The sequence below is a fragment of the Podarcis filfolensis genome, assembly GCF_964270895.1.
Source record: "Podarcis filfolensis genome assembly, chromosome: 3".
Classification (NCBI taxonomy): Eukaryota; Metazoa; Chordata; class Lepidosauria; order Squamata; family Lacertidae; genus Podarcis; species Podarcis filfolensis.
The window spans coordinates 24,337,861-24,354,054 of record NC_139606.1 but is presented as its reverse complement, the minus strand read 5'-3'; the positions used below and the strand labels follow the sequence as shown (position 1 = coordinate 24,354,054).

General features: G+C 41.6%; 1 protein-coding gene across 5 annotated transcripts in view; it reads right to left on the bottom strand.

Moving 5' to 3' along the window:
- Positions 1-16,194, bottom strand: part of CSMD1 (CUB and Sushi multiple domains 1) — a 937,839-nt gene that overhangs the window by 152,259 nt on the left and 769,386 nt on the right. For all 5 annotated transcript variants that reach the window (XM_083606880.1, XM_083606881.1, XM_083606882.1 and 2 more), the window contains 3 exons: positions 10,235-10,426; positions 6,921-7,059; positions 2,984-3,171 (listed from right to left, as the gene is read on the bottom strand). In XM_083606880.1, coding sequence (XP_083463006.1) covers positions 2,984-3,171; positions 6,921-7,059; positions 10,235-10,426 — 519 coding nt within the window. The remainder of the gene's footprint in view (positions 1-2,983; positions 3,172-6,920; positions 7,060-10,234; positions 10,427-16,194) is intronic.

The following is a 16,194-nucleotide window of genomic DNA, read 5'->3' as shown; positions in this document are numbered from 1 at the left end:
CCACTTCAACTAGTAATATGGACGGGGGGGGGGGGGAATTATGAAGGACACTGAAGCCCCACAGCTGGCATTTAAAAAGATTTAATTCCTTAAATTGTACCAGCATTTCAGAGCTGCTTATGTACTATGTTTAAAGAACATTTTACGGAGCCAGGGCACTTTGAAGCATAACTTAAATAACAGGAAATATATCTTACAAAATGCTCAGGGTTCCAGCCACTCCAGTCCATTTTCCCTCTGTTTTCTCTCTACTCCCTGCCAAATATTCAGTGGTGTATGTTATATGCATGGACCTCAGGGAGCATGGCTGCCCATTTAATGTAGGCAGGGGAAGGGCTGTCCCTTGTAGCCTTGCAGTGCAACATCCTTTTAACATCCTTTGTATGCAGATAGCAGGAGCATGTGAACCCCTTTGAACAAATGAGCATTGTTTTAGAATGTTTATATAATGTTTATATAATGTTTTAGAATGTATATATATTGATAAAGCAGTTGTGGTACACATGATTCAACTGGGCTTTTCCTCCTTCTCTTTAATTACATCTGTCCTGTACATTTTGATACTATTTCCACAAAGAAACTAGAGCTGCTCTAAGAGAAAAGGGCTTGGGAATTCTAAGCACATATGCAAACCCAAGCAAAGAAAAACAGCTAATGAGACAAGAGAAATCTGCATGTTCACAGTATCTTTTCAGAAACAACCCAAAAGGTATTATGCAAATGCCTATCTCCTGATTGGCCGGGAACGTCTGTCTGATAAAGCAGAAATATTCTCATTTTATATAGCTTCAAGAAATAAACAACATGTATGCAAATTGGTCTTCAAATAATCTGCACCCGGAATGTAAGAAACTGTTATGTATTAAACAGATGTACATCATTTTCTCGTATTTAAATTGTACAAGTCATTTCTGTTTGAGAAGATCTTCCCTCAACAGCAGCTCTTGTTCTTTTTACTCGGCATAAAAGCTGTTTAGGCATGCAAGAAACCAAGCAGACAAACAGAAAGTAAGTGCATTCCTCAAATCATTCAACCTTTCCAGAACTGAGATTCTAATGTGCACACTCCCCACAAGAAAGATTCAGAATATAGCATAAGTGGTTGCTTCCAGTACTGCCAGTTTATGAATGGAAGGCTTCTTCCATTCCTAGAAGGGACTTGGGTCCAGCAGAGGCTCCTGCAAAAGGAAAAGGGGAGGCAATTTTGACTGCTCCCCCTGCAGTGTCCAATGCTAACTCTTCTGCCGTTCTGAAGGGTCCCTCAATCCTCCAAAACAACTGTAAGTGGAAGAAAGAGAAAATGAGGAATCCTATTTCCCTCAGAACAACATTCAAATGGAACCCAGAGGGCACATCTTGATCCAATGCTGTGGCATGGTACATTGGTCTCACTGCATCAATAAAACATATAACCACTACTTGGCTTAGGTGTGTTAGGTACAGCAGCATAATAAGAGTTAGGGTTCTGCACAATATGTGTTATTTATCCACAAGGAACTTCTCTGAACCCTGCTGTTTGTGTAAGAAGGAAGCATGAGCATGCCTTACATATATATGCATGCATAACATATATACAGTGCTACGTCTACTTATGTTCCACCTCTGTGACGTTACATGAGAGTGCTGGAGGTGAAATAGTTAAACAGGTTACCCAATCAGCACCCGGGGGTGGAGTCAGAGGGAGTATAAAACCAGCTCTGGGAGGGGCAAAGGGAGGAGTTTGTTGGGAGTTGGGTGGTTGGTTGGAGTGGGAGTGAATTGGGATAGAGTTTGTGGGTAGGTTGAGTTAGTATAGCGAAATAAGCTGAGTCAGGAATAGTTAGGGGCAAGGCAGACAAGTAAATATCTGAGAGGTGGTTTAGTGAGTGAGAGCAGATAGCAGAAGTTATAGGTCTGGATAGGCACCCCGTGATTGTAATTGACCAATACCGTTTATGAAACCACACGCTTGTTAAACTGCAATAAACAAACAAAAGTTTGTGTTCCAATTTAACCCTGACTGGACTCAGTATTGTACCAGGTAGGGCCTGGGTGGTAGCAGGGAGAAATAAAGTGGTGGCACAGGGATCAATAGACAGTGAAAAGTCCGGGGACCCGGTGTGATCGCCACAGCATTCGGTTACGTATCCTTTGGGATACATACGCGGCAAACCCAGAAGTATTTTTCCGGGTTTCACTGCACGCGCATGCACAGAAGCACTCTACACGCCGTGCGCATGCACAGAAGTGCTAAACCGTGCGAATGCGCAGAAGCGGCATCTCCAGATATGCACACCTCGGGATCTCACCAGAGCTCTGGAACGAATCCCGGGCGCAACCAGCGGTACCACTGTATATCCCATATAATCCCCTTGAAGAAGAATACCTGAAAATTCAACGTAGCTTGGAGGCAAACAATGACGTATCAGGATGCAGAAGACTGGCTGGGTTTTCCATTGGAAACAATGGCAAACAAAAATGAACTGTAACTACAGAAATGTATGAACCAGTTGCAAATTAGCCACTAAACAAATGGAGTAAATAATGTATGAATAAATAAATATATAAAAAAATTAACTGGACAAAAAAATGGCTTCCACATCTATATACAGCATGGCTCTAAAAAGGGCATTCAAATGTTTTGGGAGCAGGGAGTTGTCTAAAAAAGAGCTTTCCATCACAAATGAATGACCTCATGGCTTTTTTTGTAGCCTATGTAAATGCCTTTCCTACAAGAGCTTACACGATAAAATCAGTTCAGCAGATATGATTATAATGATGTTGGTTCTTTTTGTGATCATAGCCACGCTGATGATATGCACCATACATGAGAGAGTAACACCATCAATATACTTCAACTATACTTGATTACAAATCTGTATCTAATTTTCACAAACTTTGTCAGAAACTTATGCATGATCCCTCACGACATGTCAAGTATAACTAGATGGGGGAAATCTTGTGTTTACATTTTATGTGATGATACATATTTTGTTAAATTTACCTTTATATTCAATGGCAAATCCTGACATGCCAACGGAAGCATCACTACGAAATGCCAGAAATAGGTTATTACCACTGCTTTCTATTCTTTCAGGTGCCTGCGAGCCTTGAAAACTGCCAATTAGAGGGCTGTTGGAATCTTCTCCTTCATAAATATGCAAAAAATCATAACTGGGTTCCATGTTGAAACTGAAATAGAGAAGCAAGAAATAAATGTCTCTGTTGTTGTTGTTGCTTAAAAAAAAAGATAATGGCATCAACATTCCAACTCTACTTCTAAGATTTGTGGTGCACTTTTATAAAGAATTTCTCTCTCCCACATTCTAAAGTATGAACAAATGGTGAAGTCTAACTTATTATACTGCAATTTATTTCAGAATGCCACACTGTTATTTTGTTCACACTCCCCCCACCATTCCTTATTAATACTTATTAGAGAATGTTTTGGCCCTCAGTGTTTTCTGGATAGGCACAAGAAGGTAAAGGTAAAGGGACCCCTGACCGTTAGGTCCAGTTGTGACCGACTCTGGGGTTGCGGTGATCATCTTGCTTTATTGGCCAAGGGAGCCGGCATACAGCTTCCGGGTCATGTGGCCAGCATGACTAAGACGCTTCTGGCGAACCAGAGCAGCGCACGGAAACGCTGTTTACCTTCCCGCCAGAGCAGTACCTATTTATCTACTTGAACTTGACGTGCTTTCGAACTGCTAGGTTGGCAGGAGCAGGGTCCGAGCAACGGGAGGTCACCCCATCAACTAAAATTCTATATATGCCAACCCAAGCTGCATTTTCATGGGGAAGAGTCTGGCATGGAGCCCTTTGTCTCTATATATTTTGCCTGTTCCTTAGATTCCAGTGGCTTAAGGGTGTTTCCTACGTCTTCACAAGTCTTCTCAGAACTCTTTGGGTTCCGTTGATGTTTCATTTGAGGATGATAATGTCACTATCTACAGTAGCTTAACTGGAACTATTAACTGATCCCTAGAAAGCAGTTTTAACTAAAGTAATTGGAACTTCTTTTGTAACTCCTTCAAAGTTTAGTAGCTTAAATTACATTTTTTTGCATTTATCACCATTCTGTGTCTCTCTGCCATATCCACATACCTACCTACCTATTACTAAACAGGTCCAATAAAATTGTTTACTGGAGTTTAGGGAATCAAGACATTTACTTTACTCAAAAAAAAATGTGCAGATTAATCTGTATGAGATGAACTTTAAAGGGAAATTAAGACGTTGATCCCAGCACATACCTGGGAGTGCTCAAATCAGGTTTTTAAAATGCAAAACCCACATAGGTCTTCACGAATGCCAGGCTGAATTGCTAAAATATCCCAGCAATGAGCAAACAAAGTTATCTACTGGGCTGTAAAACTGCCACCTGAGTCTCACAATGCCCTGAAACAAAGTTATGGCATCCTGCAGCATTGTTACAAGGGTGGTATTTTGAAGGAAAATGGCGATAACTGGATTATTAAGAAGAGACTGTGACAACTTGTAGCTGTAGCAAAATTACACCACTTTCTTCCATAAGTCGTAACATTACTATTATCATTCCCACCCCTGATCACTGTAATGGTACCCGTTATTATGGCCTGCAAATGTTGTTGTGGAAGTAGAGGGGCATTTCTGGCTCAGTACCAGAATATTCTGAGTGCGGTAAGTCGCTTGAGAGAGGGGAAAAACTACAAACTAAGCATAGTCCTAACAACAAGGAATAGAAACAGGAGCCCAACACTTTTACGGTAATTGCGATTCCACCCATATTTTTTCTTAATTGACTGATTTGGTATTTTGGGGAGACTCTCCCCAAAGAGCATGGTGCAGGGAGATGCCATACGAAGGCAAGATTCAGTAGAAATTATGAGCAGAATTATCTTCTATGGAATGCTCCTGATCTCATCTAATGCTTGGGGTAATATAGTTGTAGCACCAAAAAGGAAATAAAAAGCAGAAAACCCAAAAATGGTGAAAGCCAATATTTATGGTAAAAAGATGCTAGAGTTTGGAAAATATAAAGCAGTCTTTGAGGAAGTAGAGATGAATTTCTCCTGATTTTTTACCTGTATCAAAATATATTTTTAAATGTTATCCCCCCCCCCCAATTTGCACTTGGTGGGGGTTATACTTTTTCTGTTGCTTTGAGTAAACTAGTACAGTAATATAGATACTCAACACCTTTAGCATGCGGTGATTACATCCCACATTCACTTTAATTAATTCTTATACCCTGTTAATGAAATTTTCAAAGAAGGGGGAAGGGAGAAGTGCCACAGAACAATCTATTTCCTTAAGTGTATGGAGTGCTGGTTAGAAGAAAGAAATGTACCTTTCTGTAGCTCTTCAGGATCAAATATGACACACACACCTCCCAATTTAAGAAGGCTGCAGTCAGTCAAGAGTTCTCACACTGACTTCAAAAGGAGATGGACTAAATCACAGATGTATTAATACTGCCCTGTATTAGCAGTAGCAAATCACATTTTGTATCCTTCCTAAGCTGGTGTGCTAGCGGCTCAATTGAAAAATTAAATCACTGCATTGGACGTCCTCACTGTTCTACGGCTTTCACAGTACGGCAGCCCTGTGCAATACTTATTTCCACTTTCTCTGTCAATATATGGATGGTGACATTGTCCTGAAGAAGAAGTATACAGATATCCCCCAGAATACCTTGCGGCATACGTACCAACAGTTTGGGAAGCTCTGTTCTAAGCACACCTTAAAAAGGATTTACTTGGCAGATGACACTAAGCTCTGATACACATGTTGTGTATTTAGCACTATTAAAACTAACATATGAAAGTTTTCACCCACCATACCATAAATCTAACTGTATAAATATACTGCTATAAAGTTACACTGTCTGTGACTAACCAGGAAGGAGACCTCAGGAGGCTCAGTGAAAATGTCAAGTCATTGTACAGTGGTACTAAAAAAGCAAATGTCATGTTAGAGATTATTAGAAAAGGGACCGAACATGGAGCGCAAATACTCATGATGTCTTTATAAATCTATTGCGCAAAGCATTCATAATATTGTGTATTATTCTGTGTATGGCCCTGTCTCAAAAAGAGAGAAAGGGAAAACCAAAATAATTAAGGGCACATTCTTTATCAGGAAATACACCAGGGCTTTTTTGTATGGGGGGGGGGGAAGCAATGATAAAACTTTATAAGATTAGGGGGGGAAATGTGAAGAGCTTACGCAGAGAGAAAATGTTGCCCCTCTTTAGAACTTGGGCAATCCAACAACGTTGTCTGGTAGTAGCTTCGGGACGGACAAAATAAAGTAGTTCATCACACAATGCATAATTAAATTATAGAACATACTGCTGCATGATGCCATGATGGACATTATCTTAGTGGATAGCTTAGTTTATCAGCAACTATTAAGGGGAACCTTTTCCCCTCTGAATATCAGCTACTAGGGGAAACAGCAGAGAAGGCAGGTGAGTTTAATAAAACCTAGTTTCCAGCCCTTACCTCCTCTCCCTCTCCATTTTAGTCAAACCATGGTCCCCTGTGGCCTTCTAAGGATAGTAGCTAAGAGAGCCATCACAAAAAAAAGTAAAGCAGCAAGGCCCCCTCCAGCACCCCTGTAATTTTAGCATTGGGACTCAAAGAATCGAAGAGTTAGAAGGGACCCTAAGGGTCATCTAGACTCAGGAGCTTTGATGCCCTTCTGGCAGGCATTTACTCACTGTTGGAAGCAAAACTAGATGCCCCCCACAGAGCTTCTCTTAAGTTCTTATTTGCTTCTACATCTTCCTGTAGCACCGACACAGAATGTTCTAAATGAAGGCTGTAAGGCATTGCTTGGGGGGGAAAGTAATTAGAAATGCTATGAAGTGATAAATGATGTGATTTTTTGAATGTGACATTTAAATAAATACATGCTGTAAAAAATAAAAAAAAGCATGGCTCTAGAAATGGTACCTTTTGAATATCAAGGCAATGACAAAATCAGGGTTTACTTTTATTCTCCAGTCACACTCCTTCCCAGGAGGATACGGCTGCGGGTAGTTTGGTGATAAAATAACACCTGCCGGGCCTGTGAGGTTTCCACCACATGCAGCTGTCACAGAACACAGAGGAGAGGAAAGCAAAATTGATCACAATGGTCACACTAAGCACTGGCAATTGTCAAAGTAAGTTGAGACCTTATACATTTGATTATTTCTTTCTAGCATCTTATTTTTTAGCTAATTGCTATTCAATAATCCAAGAGCAAGAAGAACTAAGAACATATAGGAATGTGCGTGTTTGCAACGTGTTTCCATATGCATGCATGTACTATGTGCATACAGTATATCACTATCCAATACTACCCTTCCCTTCCCCCAGATATGTACACCATGTGCAAGTCAAAACAGTATAACAGGGACAAAGATTCTAGCCTAGTCCACTATTGGACTAGGTTTTGCAAGGTACACACTGTTAGAAGTTGTTGTTGTTGTTTTAAAAAGTTAAATGCTCTCTGCATGTATGAAGCATCTGCCACCTTATTCTGATACAAGAGGGGTAGCCAACCCACAAACCATAGGCTGGCTATGGCCCACCGAGCCACAGGAAGTGGCCCGCAAAGCCACAGGAAGTGGCCCGCCAGCCCCCACAGCTTTATCCCCCGTTCTCAGTACTGTGGTTCTCGGGACTTCAATTGAGAGATAAAGCCCTCTGCTTGTTCAGTAGAGATCACTACCTAAAGGTCAGCCAGAGGGCTTCATTTCCCAATCCTAGCGCTGACCACCACCCTGCTAAAATTAGGAGATAATGAGCTATGTCTGCTATTTAGAGATAGAGAGTAAAAGGCAGCATCCTCAACACTGGGGAGGATTGCAAACACTGCCTTTCTCTCTCCACAGCTACAGAGGAACTGTGCGCAGGACTGCAGCCAAAATCTGCCATTATAATACTGTAGAGATGAAACACAACAAAGCAAATAACAACAAAGCATTAATAAATCAGCTGCAAAATAATAGGAGAAAGATAAGATAGAAGCAGCAACATGGTCATTTCACATCCAGGTTCCTAAAACCTGATGGAAGAGAAAAGGAACATCTGTAAAATATGTCACGTATCAGGAGCAGGGGTTGGGGTAGCAAAGACGTATGAAAGGAGAGATTTTGCTTATTAAAGTAGGTCAAAGTATGACAAACTGTTAAGGCCTTTGAAGTGTGACAAGTACGGATAAATAGCAAAGGTATTCGAGATTTATTTAAAATTGCATCCTGGTCTAACCAGGAATTCTTCTCTGGGAAGTGAATGCCATAATTTGGGTTCCAGGAATGAAAACGTTGTATTTTGGGTAAGTGCAAAACAACCCCAAACCATAGTCACACAATCCTATGTAAAGAAGGCCTCTTGAGAAGGTATTAATAATGTGTCTGGCTATTCCTCTAACAAATTCCTTCAGCAGTGCAGAGCTTCTGCATAAAGAAACATTCAAAATTGAGGATTTGTCTATATTCTCGTCTGTCTTTCTTTAGACAAAAGAAAGCCAATAAAATCACTTTACTTGATTAAAAAAAGATGCCTCCCAATCCAAGTATCCAGGCAGACACTAAAAGGAAAAAAACAATTCTGTGCTGGCAGGTAGGCAACTAAATCTGCAATCATGCACTTAAAATTAGGGGTCTTGTTAACAGTGGTACTGAACACCTATAATTCTCATTGTAGTAACAATAGTAATCAGCCCAGGCGGCTATTTTGTTTAAAAATAGATCACGCTAACAAAATAGCTCTTTTGTAAGTTATTACTCTAGTGAAGACTCAGAATTTTTCCACATCTTCTGATGACTCAGCCTGAGGTAAAATACAGAGCTGCTCTCAGAGAAGTTATAAAATGTGAACGCAGCAAAAAAATGAAATAAAAAATTAAACAAACATGAATGTCTGTTTGACAACAGTCAGAATGCTAAAAAGAAGAGCTATTAAATCTCAGCTACCCTAGTATACAAGAGTAATTCTTTGTGAGTATTTTAAATGTTCTATTTTATCCTGCCTTTATAGAACCTTTGAGGCTTGAAGTACTGCTATGTTTAGTATAATGAACATTTTAAACTGCATAATCCTCAAGGTCATCCTTCTTAGTAAAATACACTTATGGTACTTCGCCATAATGACTCTCCTAAATGAACTATTTGCATCAAAAACAAACAACAAACAGAGGAAAACTAAATAGGCTAATCAGTCGGCTTTACATCCCTTGTCTAAAGGTTGAACTAGAGATGACATTGCTTCCACTGGCTCCAATGGCTTTTTCCCTTGAAATGCAAATAGCAGCTTCAGAGAGTGATGACAGAAAGAGAGAGAATACATTCTGTCTCCAGGCCCACAGTCCTGTGGCTTTCCTTTGGCTGCTATTTAAGTAACAGAATTGTGAGTGTTAATTACATTCACATCTCTTTGGCTCTAAGTATTACTTCTTCCTGATACACTAGCAAGTCTGGCCTTTCCTCTTCATTTCTACAACCGAAAATTTAGTTCGCACTCAAGATTAAGTAGAAGGGGGCTGCTATGTTAGCATTTCAGTGGGGGTGGGGGGAGGCTGCTGCTTGGAGGGGCAAAGGAACAGAGAGGTCAGCATGGTGTAAACAAACCAGCAGGATTGCTGGATTGGCTCCGCTAGCGCTTTTGCACCGCGTTGACCTCCCTGATTCCAGGTTCCTCCCTTTCCCAGTAAGGAGGTACAGTGACTCCACCCCACCTGACAAGCCACGTCTGTGATTAAGACAAACCAAATTGCTGCTCCTAGGGGTTATAAAGTGAATTTCCAACAGTTCGCCATGACAAAGCTCCTGCTTTTTCAAACTACCCAGCAAAACTGTGAAACTCCTTCAAGTATGTTTCTCACAGAAAATGGTCCAAGGTTGAACTCATCCTATTCAGGATTCATAGAAGAGGTAGATGATTTGGAATACCATGCAAAGGCAGAACATTACTGTTGTTTTTTTCCAGCTAGTTATCTGTTTGGGCAGTACCACATGGCACATGCGCTAATGTTATAGCGCATGGGAACAATTACATTACAAACAGTGGTGAAAGTTTATCTCGATCTAGGCCACAGAAGATTAACAATTGGGCCCAAGTGTTTAAGGACACAAAAAGTAATCTATTTTCAGTCTAAGCCACCACAGCCACGACTGCTGCATTAAGTGTTACACCACCCTGAATGACCCAGTTTGAATATCAGAATGCAGTGGTATCTTAGATTAAAACCTTAAAAAGAACCTAACATTCCATCTCAATACCTATACATGTAGGTGCATCAGGTTGCCAAAAGAACCGATTATTCAGCTGCACACAAGTAATTTTATCCTGCCCTTGGAGCTGATACCCCGGGTCGCACTGGAAGGTGATGGCATCCCCAGGTTCTCTGCTGTCTCCATATCTGCTGCCATTCTGAGGAGTACCAGGATCATTACAGGTTGATGCAACTGACGCTGCAAATAAAAATAAGAAAGCCAAAGTTTCAGATACATATTATGAATATTTCAAAGCCTTGCATTTCACTACATGTTTTGTAACAGAAACATTTCTTTGTTATTTGTGTGTTATGTCAGGAAAGTTGTGTATATGACTGCTTCTGTAGGAAATTGCCCACTGTGATGGATCATGTTCCAATTTCCTTCCAATTTCCTCCGGGAAGGGTAATGATGGCAGGTTAGAAAATAACATTAGGGTTTACATTTTCTGTACAACTAGCCTACCAAAATCATTCTTACTCCCTTTAATACTTCAGCTGTCAGTCATCTAAACTTCACCACCATTTCTCGGAATAGAACAAACAGAATAATACACCTAATGTTCTTTGGTTTTATGAATGTATTAAAGAAGAAAATATACCCAAAGTAAAAAATAAAACCAAATGACATTTCAAAATTCATTCATTCATTTATTAATCACATGGAAATTAAATCATTTTGCTGGGAATATTGCATACCATGACTTCAATTTAAGTCAAAATCTGAAACACACATTTTAATACTTGCATCCAAATTTCCCAATAATAGGAATTGTTATAAGTACAGTTACCCAAACATGCTTACAAGCTCTCTTCAGATTTTCCTGGTCAATGTGGAAGGTCGGGGGGGGGGGGGAGGGAAAGGTCTGAAGAGAGAATCAGGAGCCAACAAAAGTCACTAAGTCACAGTGATATTTCTCTTGTATATCAAAAGCCTTCTGTGGATAAAATGAACTTTGGTGTCTGTAGAACGCAAAATCTGTATCCAAATCACCTCTGAATATTTTACCTGCTAGATATGTTTATTCCCCCTCCCTTTTCTAAACTGACTATTTTCAAATCAGACAGAAAGTTGTTAATGCATGTTATTATTATGAATACTAATAAAATAAAAGAAATAATGTAGCAACAATATTCAAGCATAGTTAAAGAAAAGTTCTCTACCACAAGCTTCATAAACTATCATGTAACTAGTCACCAGAAATGAGTGATTCAAATGAACATGTTAGCCAAGAGCAGATCCCCTCTCCCTTTGAAGTACCAAGAATTATTACTCTTGGGCTGAACTGAAAAAATGAGGATGGTGGCATCCCTAACTACGGCTTCTCTCAAGGCTCAGTCACTGTACCTCTTTGCAAGATGGTGACCATCCCTGTCAGATGCCTGGGGAAATGGGTCAAAATTTCCCCAGCTGGCTAAAATAGTGGTGATACTGCAGAGAAGAACTGGGCTATGAATAAAAAGGTAGCAGGAAGACTAGAACAGGGACTCTTTAATATCATATTCCCAGCAATCCAAATAATGGAAATTGGTGTTCAGTTGCCGAATGAGCACAGACAATCCTTTATTTCCCCAGCAGGGCCTAGAGCTGCTGCAAACATTATGTCACCCTAGGGAGAGGCGTTCCTTCACTGAATTCCCATCATGTGGCCCTGCTCATCTATTTGAATTCACCACATAAGTCGGAGAGATAACATCACTAAGTCTTCTTGCCATAGCAAGTCACTGTCATTGGCATGGATTGCGCAAAAATAAATTCACAACATGATGGTTCTGACACTCATACTTAGTCTTGGTCTTGGTCTGTTGGTGCAGACTCCTCCAGCCAGCACCACATGGAGTTCTCCTCACTTCCTCATTCTTGTTCTCAGAACACATTGCCCCCCCCCAAAAAAAACCCCTCTGTGCCACATCATGCCCACACTGCCCTGGTAAACTCTCCTCAGTTACTTGTAGGGTCTTTTATCTTGTAGATGGCTTAATAGCACGGCCATCACTTCCCTATGCCCTTTTGTCTAGCGGAAAATAAGCTCAGACTGTCAGCTATGATTAAACCCCAGCACTCAAGAATCTAGAGGGGGAAATTGGCACCCACTGATCTTGGGGGGGGGTCCTCTTCCCCCACTAACTCATAAGAATATCCTTAAATGTAATGAGTGCTTTCTTACTTCTCTGTTCAGATTGTAGGGTATTAAGTACCTACTGTAGGCATTTCACAGTTCATTACAAACTCACCAACATATTCCTCCATGATTGCCATTATCCTATAAAGGTAAAGGTAAAGGTACCCCTGACCATCAGCTCCAGTCGTGACCGACTCTAGGGTTGCGTGCTCATCTCGCTCAAGAGGCCGGGAGCCGGCGCTTGTCCGCAGACAGCTTCCGGGTTACGTGGCCAGCGTAGCCTGGCGAACCAGTGGAGCACACGGAAACACCGTTTACCTTCCCACCGGAGAACGGTCCCTATTTATCTACTTGCACTGTGAGGTGCTTTCGAACTGCTAGGTTGACAGGAGCTGGGACCGAACAACCGGAGCTCACCCCGTCGTGGGGATTCGAACCGCCGACCTTCTGATTGGCAAGTCCTAGGCTCTGTGGTTTAACCCACAGTGCCACCCACGCCCCCCATTATCCTATAGTAATGGCATATACGGTATCTGAAGAAGTGTGCATGCACACGAAAGCTTATACCCAGATCAAACTTAGTTGGTCTCTAAGGTGCGTCAGACCAACACGACTACCTACCTGAATCTATTATCCTATAGTATTAGGGCAGTTGCCATGTTCAGTCATCAGAGTGAGAGTTAATGCTAAACTTTCAGGTGTTAACACAACAAAAGTGGCAGAGCACTTCCTTTGCATACAAAAAAGCCCTGGTCAAATCTGGGGCATCTCTTGGGGAAACCCCATGTCTGAAACCATAGAGAGCAACAGATTACATGTAATTTGTACTTTAGTTCACAGAGACCTTGGAAAGGGAGGCTTTCCCTTCCATCCTGCCACAACTGAAATGCTAATACAAATGAGGCTACTCAAGAGGAATACTAATATTACTTTCATTCAAAACAAATGCCATTCACACAAAAAATCATTTTGAAAATATCTCACAGCGGCCTGGCAAGAGCACACAGCATAGCCTGCCACAGTCATGATCCACGTCCCTACATCTCGTCAAGCAGTCAGCGGGAATCCAACAAGGCAGATGCAGAGACAGATGCTGCTGCTGAAACAGTCTTTTTGCCAGACTATGTCCTGTGGCTCTTGAAACTGACAAATGTGCTCAATGTGCAGCCAGTGATGCTTAAGATCATCCTAGAGGAGCGAGGAGAGGCAGCGACATACTCAGCGACAGCAGTGGCTGGCTCCCAAATTGCTAATCCAATCAAAAGAATTTGTTAATTTGCTTTGTTTACCCTTTTCGCTCAGCTTCCATGTCCCTTAATGAATGTCTTTAAGTAGGAACATGGCTCTCTTTCTGACCAGTTGGTTAGCTGATATGATCATTATCATCTGAAGCCCCATTCCCCCAGGTGGGCTGCACACTTCTGCCTACTCTTCTTATCAAGCTTCACATTATAGTGCCTGGTGATAATGTTGCCATTATAAGATCTGGGCCATTACAGACTCTTGAGCAGGTGTAGCACTTCTCTTCTGATGACTATTAAGTGATGTGTGGTTATGGGCCATCCCAATCTCTGCCGAGCGGTGCAGGATTCCAGGGATCTTGGCACTTAACCAGGGTTCGTGTTTGGAATGAGACATAGTGGAGACCGTAGTGTCTTTAAGATATATAGTTTTATTTACACATGTGCACACCCAAGCCATTATGGAAGAAGTGCAGAACCTTATACCCTATGAGTGTCTGCTGTTGCTTCTCCCATAGCTTCAGCAAGATTGAATCCAGAGTGGTAACCAGCCCATGTCCCTGGTCTTCCACTTCCTTCATGCTCTTTCCAAAAAGCTCCTGCAAAAAGACACTATATTCATGGGGTGACATCACACCCCCTGTAACCCTGGCAACCTCCCCCTCCCTACTATTTTGTCCCTGCCCACTACTCAGGGCCAGGGGAAGGACAGCATTTGTAGTGTCAATTGCTCTAAATGACCTGGTCTGGTCTGTATTTTTACACTGTTAATTTCAACGTCTGATACCTTCCTTCTCTAAACACTGATTTAAAACCCAACACCCAGGAATCTAGGGGGAGGCAGGGCACCCAGAAACCTGGAGAAAGCAGGGACTCTACAAATCCATAACAGTATTTTGGCATATAGGTGCTAACCAAAGATATAGTAAGTAAGCCATTGGGCTCTTGATCTGAGGTAGCGAGTATTTATGGATTGCATTTATATTAACAGACACAGATACAACTGAAAACATAAAAATAGAGAACGAGAAGCAGAGAGCAGACTGGCTGGGTTCATAATGTAGTTATTGTGTCTCTACATGAGTGGGAAGCACCTGCTGTCCTCAGAGGAATTAGTGTTGCTATTCTTCTAGAAGCCCACCCTGGATTAATGGATTCACAGCAACTCCTGGTCAGTAGTCCATACCTTTTTTTAGGTAAGGTACTGGAGAAAGTCATGGCACAGCAGTTGCAGGCATTCCTGGAGAGTACTGATTATCTAGACTGAAAGGAACTAGCCAGGGATATAAATTAAGAGCAACCTAGTGTGGGGAGCTACAGAGAGCACCAACGGACAAGGTGTGTTAAGCAGATATGCAAGTTCAGCAGCAGGACAAGGAGGTCAGGGCATGCCACTCTGCCCCTCGTTTCCATGATCTAAAGAAAACCTCAAACCCCCAATTAAGTAAATTAAACTACAGCATTTACTGACATGTTCTGCATTTTGTATATTTGCATTTCCAGCGCCCTGTATTTCGATGTTTTGAATGTTTGCTGTAAGCTGCTTTGGGCCCAGCTCATTGTGGAAAAGCAGCATACTGTATATAAGTAAGCTCAATCAATCCAAAACAATGGTGCAGGTAGAATTCCAGTAGGGATGTGGAGACTCCCCTGCGTTTCACACTGTCTGTCACATGTACAGCTATCTACCTGTTGAACAGATTTCTGATGTGCAATAAGCTCCAGGTTCTCTGGGAACAAGTATTTTCCCCCATTAGGTCAAGATGGCAGACTTGGAAAAGCTAATAGGAATAGGGAGGCTGACGATTGAGATCTAGATACACCTCACTTCCAGGATAATAACTCCTTGCTGTCAGAGAGAATGAAGGACGAGGGTGAAAAAACATTGTTCTGAGGATTCTTGGGGTGGGGTGGGGATGAACAGTTATCCTACCATGCTAATGATACTTCCCCGGAGGCTGGAGGGATCCTGGTAGTGGGTGATTACTGACTGAGTGGTTGGTCTCCAGCTCTAGGCACAGCACACAAGGACATCATCAATCTTCTGGCCTGGCAGTTGCACTGACAGTAGTCCTGGTTGACTAACCACCCACCAAGGCTGTTAGGAGCAGTTTCACACGACTGATTGTGTTAAGACTTGCCTGCAGCCTTCAATAGTACAGCTCATTAACTGCTGCCAACTCCATGGACCTAACACAATTCATGGGACTGCTCCAGCTTGGTTGATTCTTTCTAGAACGGTTTAGGCGTATCAAGCGTTTAGTGCTCAGCCAACAAAGGCAATCCATCTAAGCCAACAGCTAACCACTTTAACACCAGGGAGGGTTAACTGAAATAAAGCAGATTTAAATCATCAAGAAAACAGGTCATTTTAGACCAAGTTTCCCATTGATACTTCAGACAAGTTTTGCATCTCTCTGATTTTTCATGCTTCCTTCTGTTTTCTTTTACCTATACAGGGGATGTTTTATAATATTTCCATATCAGATCTCTCTTACAAATAGGACCCATAATGGTTTGTGTAGTTAAGGATGGAAATGTAGGAACATGCATACTGAATACTGTTGCTCCGTTCTGCTTTACTCTATCTCAGCTCTACCCTC